The sequence below is a fragment of the Arachis ipaensis genome, chromosome B9 (assembly GCF_059453495.1).
Source record: "Arachis ipaensis isolate K30076 ecotype BB chromosome B9, ASM5945349v1, whole genome shotgun sequence".
NCBI lineage: Eukaryota > Viridiplantae > Streptophyta > Magnoliopsida > Fabales > Fabaceae > Arachis > Arachis ipaensis.
In genome coordinates, this window is record NC_142444.1 from 159,431,640 (window position 1) to 159,435,775 (window position 4,136).

The following is a 4,136-nucleotide window of genomic DNA, read 5'->3' on the forward strand; positions in this document are numbered from 1 at the left end:
TCTTCGTATAGAAAATCGGTGCAATATTTTAATCAACATTGTGCCTCTTCCGAAAGACAGAGATGGGAATGAAACTTCGATTTAACCCCTTATTAAATACAAAATTGCTTGAGCTCTTTACCTGTAGAAGATATGGATGTATTATTCTAAATATTCAGTAAGTCATAATAAAAAAGAAGAAATATATGAAAATAATGCATATAAAAAAGTTTAGAATAAAAGGGGATTCCGTTTATTTATATCCAAAAAATTGACCTTATATATGAGGACTGACATACAATCCACTGATTTGTCTCTCCAGTCTCTACGATTACAATTCTTCTCTCTCTCGACGCGCCACTCTCCTTTCATCATAACTGACAACCCTTCCTTCTCTCTTCTTTTCATAACAAAATATATACAGCCATGGACAACCCCCAATCCCAACCCTGGGGACCTCATCAGCTCCATGCCGCACCCATCTTCCGCCCACCGGAGACCCCACGCGAGCCCATGGAGTACCTGTCCCGCTCATGGAGCGTGTCTGCCATGGAAGTCTCCAAGGCCCTCTCCAAGCCGCCATCAGCCGCTGCCATAGACGAGGATGGCGCCGCCGAGTCTGAAGAGTCCTCTGCCAGCGTCTCAGGGAAGCCGTTTTCATTCGCATGCTCAGAAACCTCCCTCATGGTCATGGAGCGCATCATGTCACAATCTGTAAGTTGAACCGCCGTTTCATCTTCTTCCTCTTCCTCGTCTTCTTCGGATAATGACAGTTCTTTGGCAGGAAGTATCTCCGAGAACCTCAGGGAGGCTTTCGCACAGTAGTGGCCCTCTCAACGGAACAGATAGTCCCCCTCTTTCCCCCTCCGATCTCGACGATATCAAGGTACTACTACCTAACTAACTAACTAACTAACTAACCTTCCTTAAGCATATTCCTAAACTCGTTGGATGCATTAGTCTCTGCAGTATAACCGACAAACCAATAACAATACAAACAACAATGCCGCCTTCAATACTTATTTCAGAACCACCGCTGCTTCCGGTGCCGGTGGTGGCAAGACTGTGGGGAGGTGGCTCAAGGACAGGAAGGAGAAGAGGAAAGAGGAGACTAGGGCTCATAATGCTCAGCTTCACGCTGCTGTCTCCGTTGCCGGTGTAGCCGCTGCAATTGCCGCTATCGCTGCCGCCACGGCCGCCTCATCCGGCTCCGGCAAAGATGAGCACATGGCTAAGACTGATATGGCGGTGGCATCGGCCGCCACGCTGGTGGCGGCTCAGTGCGTCGAGGCGGCGGAGGCCATGGGTGCCGAAAGGGAACACCTGGCGGCGGTGGTTAGCTCCGCCGTGAACGTTCGGTCAGCCGGTGATATAATGACTCTAACTGCCGCAGCTGCAACAGGTACATGATAATGATATCTCATAATTTTGAATGAACATTCCTTTGTCTTTATTAATATAATAATACATGTGTTTATTAACTTTATTTGTTTCTTTATGCCAAATTGCCAATTGTGTTTTTAACTTTTTTTTTTATACATTTATAATTGTGTGGCCTGAAATTGAATTGCAGCTTTGCGTGGGGCTGCCACATTGAAAGCAAGAACCTTGAAGGAAGTTTGGAATATTGCAGCAGTAATTCCTGTTGAGAAAAATTTGGGTGGTTCTGTTAATAATAGTGGTAGTGGTAGCAATGGTAGTTCTAACAGTAGCTTCAGCGGTGAACTTGCCCCGGAGGAAAATTTCTTGGGCATCTGCAGTAGAGAGTTACTAGCCAGAGGCTCTGAGCTCCTTAAGCGCACTCGCAAAGGTATTTTCCCTAAAATTTACTCTCTTATTTTACATACTTTTTCTTGTTTTATGTTTGAAGTGAATATGGATTGAAAATTATATGCAGGTGATCTTCATTGGAAAGTTGTATCTGTGTATATCAACAGCATGAATCAGGTGGGTTTTGTTTCCCCCCTTTTCTGTTTTACAATTTAGATACTGTACTTTAAATTCTAGAGGACAAGTAATCACTAAATTAGTCAAGATTCAATTAAGTTTTAATGATATGAAGTTGTGAGTTGGGGCAATTAGGATGATATGAAGCAGTGAACGGATGGATTTACTTTCGTTTCATAGAAAACTGTAACCTTTACCTCTTTGGAAGTTTTTTCTAAAAATCTTTTTATTTACTTGTGTTGAAGGTTATTCTGAAGATGAAGAGCAGGCATGTTGCTGGGACCATTACAAAAAAGAAAAAGAGTGAGTTTTCATTCCTTTTTTGTCTTGCTCTTAACTAATTATTTGATATCAGATTCGGAGGTGGGTCTTATTCCATTTTGGGGATTTGTGAAAGGCCATAGCGCACTAAAGGGTTGATAAAAGGATCTAAAGATCTAAAGTGGTGTTCTTTAATTCCATCTCTTGCCTTTAACAGATGTGGTGCTTGAAGTAATCAAGGATATGCCTGCCTGGCCTGGCCGCCATTTACTCGAAGGTGGCGAGAACCGCCGCTACTTCGGGTTGAAAACTGTAATGCGCGGTGTTGTTGAATTTGAGTGCAGAAATCAGAGGGAATATGATGTTTGGACTCAAGGTGTCACAAGGCTTCTCTCTATTGCTGCAGAAAAGAACAGCAGAAACAGAATATGATCCTGCTTCAGTTATGACTTGATTGTGTGGGGTTATTAGTGTTAACGTTATAGTAGGATCTTTTGGTATACATGGTGGTGGGGTTTTGATCATTGTAAAAAGGGAGAAACTAAAGGCAAAGTAAAATGCTAGATGGGGTGACTTTAGTCTTTGGAAAAATATATTATACGTTATGGGGATTTGGATGTTTTTTGGGTTTTCTGAATGAGGAAAGTGAAAGTTATTGGAACCTTGGTGAGTGATCACCATGTGAAGCCTGGTCTTTTTTGGTTTTTACACTGTTCTGGAAAGAAAAAATGAGTCTCTTGGACTGTGGGGGCAGTCAAAAAGGCAAGGATCACATTGGAGGAGAGAAGGTTTAATATATATATTGAAGACAAAGACACCTACCCCCTTAGGCCTTAATCCTTATTATTTTATCTTAGGTGTTTGTACATGTGGTTTGGATATATTAAGAGAAAGTGAACATAATCCTAGATTTCCATGTGACTAAATACAATTAAAAAAAAATGTCTGAGCTATGATTGATGGATTGGATCTCTAATTCTCTAAAATTCTTAGTAACTGTTTCTTCCACTTAGAGAGTCATCATTGCCTTCGGATTCTACTTGTCTTGATTAAATGCTTCGCAGCATGGACTAAGGAGTAAGCCCTGCCTTTTTTTATTTTTTATATAATCAAATGTAAAAAGCTAATGTGACTGTTATGTTTATTTGCCCTTACTCCTTAAAAGTTATTTGAGAAATTTATATGTATTAGTCTTAGTGGAAAATGGATATTTAGTATTGAGGTTCATCATTCTAGCACAAAATGTTACTGGAACCTCTTTCACTTTCTTTGTACCTTTCATCAGTTACCAATGTTGTGCATTTGGATATTGCAGTTGCTACAAAACACTGAATTGTCACTTTCAGTGATATTAATAGTCGAGTCCTATCGCTCATGTTACGGTTAGCAACGTGTCTCGTACTGAATTCTAGAGCAAGAGATGGCAAACATTAATGTATACATTACAATAAGGCCATTATCCATATGTCCCGGCCCCTCTTTGACACAATTACTTTGAATGCCCTGTTGGGAAAAAAAGAAATATTCGAAAACAATTTAACCAAAAAGAAAACCATTATTCCATATATGTCCTCGTCAATTATGTTTACTCCGTGAGTACGACACTGTTTCGTCTTTTCCGTTTTAATAAAATTGCATATAAATGTATTGAGTTCCATATTACGGTGAATCATGTTGGGTTGGTTAGGCAGGGTAGTTGGACCTGAATACAAGTAATGAGATTCAGTAGATCTGCAGGAACAGTAAGAAATCAAAGTTTTTTGGTAGTTAGTGGTACCATACCATGTTGGGCTAAGAAAATCATGTAGCACCAATATGCTATAGTTTTCAGCATTAATAGGAGTGGACCTATAGTCGGTGAAATAGACAAGGGAGATCAAACTCATCTATTGCTCCTTTGATTTTGACTATTAGCAAACTTGATTGATACTTGTGACACCCTTTGCCAC

General features: G+C 40.4%; 1 protein-coding gene across 2 annotated transcripts; it reads left to right on the forward strand.

The window, feature by feature from the left end:
* Positions 1-238: 238 nt before the first annotated feature.
* LOC107618880 (VAN3-binding protein) lies at positions 239-3,513 on the forward strand. 2 transcript variants are annotated; one of them, XM_016321056.3, is made up of 7 exons: positions 239-693; positions 764-865; positions 949-1,381; positions 1,553-1,789; positions 1,877-1,926; positions 2,172-2,229; positions 2,405-3,513. In XM_016321056.3, the coding sequence occupies exons 1-7, from the start codon at positions 406-408 to the stop codon at positions 2,617-2,619; spliced, it is 1,383 nt and encodes a 460-aa protein (XP_016176542.1). In that variant the 5' UTR covers positions 239-405; the 3' UTR covers positions 2,620-3,513. The 2 variants fall into 2 exon arrangements, with proteins under 2 accessions (XP_016176542.1, XP_016176541.1); XM_016321055.3 differs by having other exon boundaries at positions 260-693; positions 940-1,381.
* Positions 3,514-4,136: the final 623 nt, after the last annotated feature.

Bases quoted from the DNA above. Each gene is read 5' to 3' on its own strand.
- LOC107618880 (XM_016321055.3), top strand. From the start codon at position 406: ATGGACAACCCCCAATCCCAACCCTGGGGACCTCATCAGCTCCATGCC. The intron at 866-939 runs GTACTACTACCT...TGGATGCATTAG, and splicing joins CCGATCTCGACGATATCAAG to TCTCTGCAGTATAACCGACA. The intron at 1,927-2,171 runs GTGGGTTTTGTT...CTTGTGTTGAAG, and splicing joins ATATCAACAGCATGAATCAG to GTTATTCTGAAGATGAAGAG.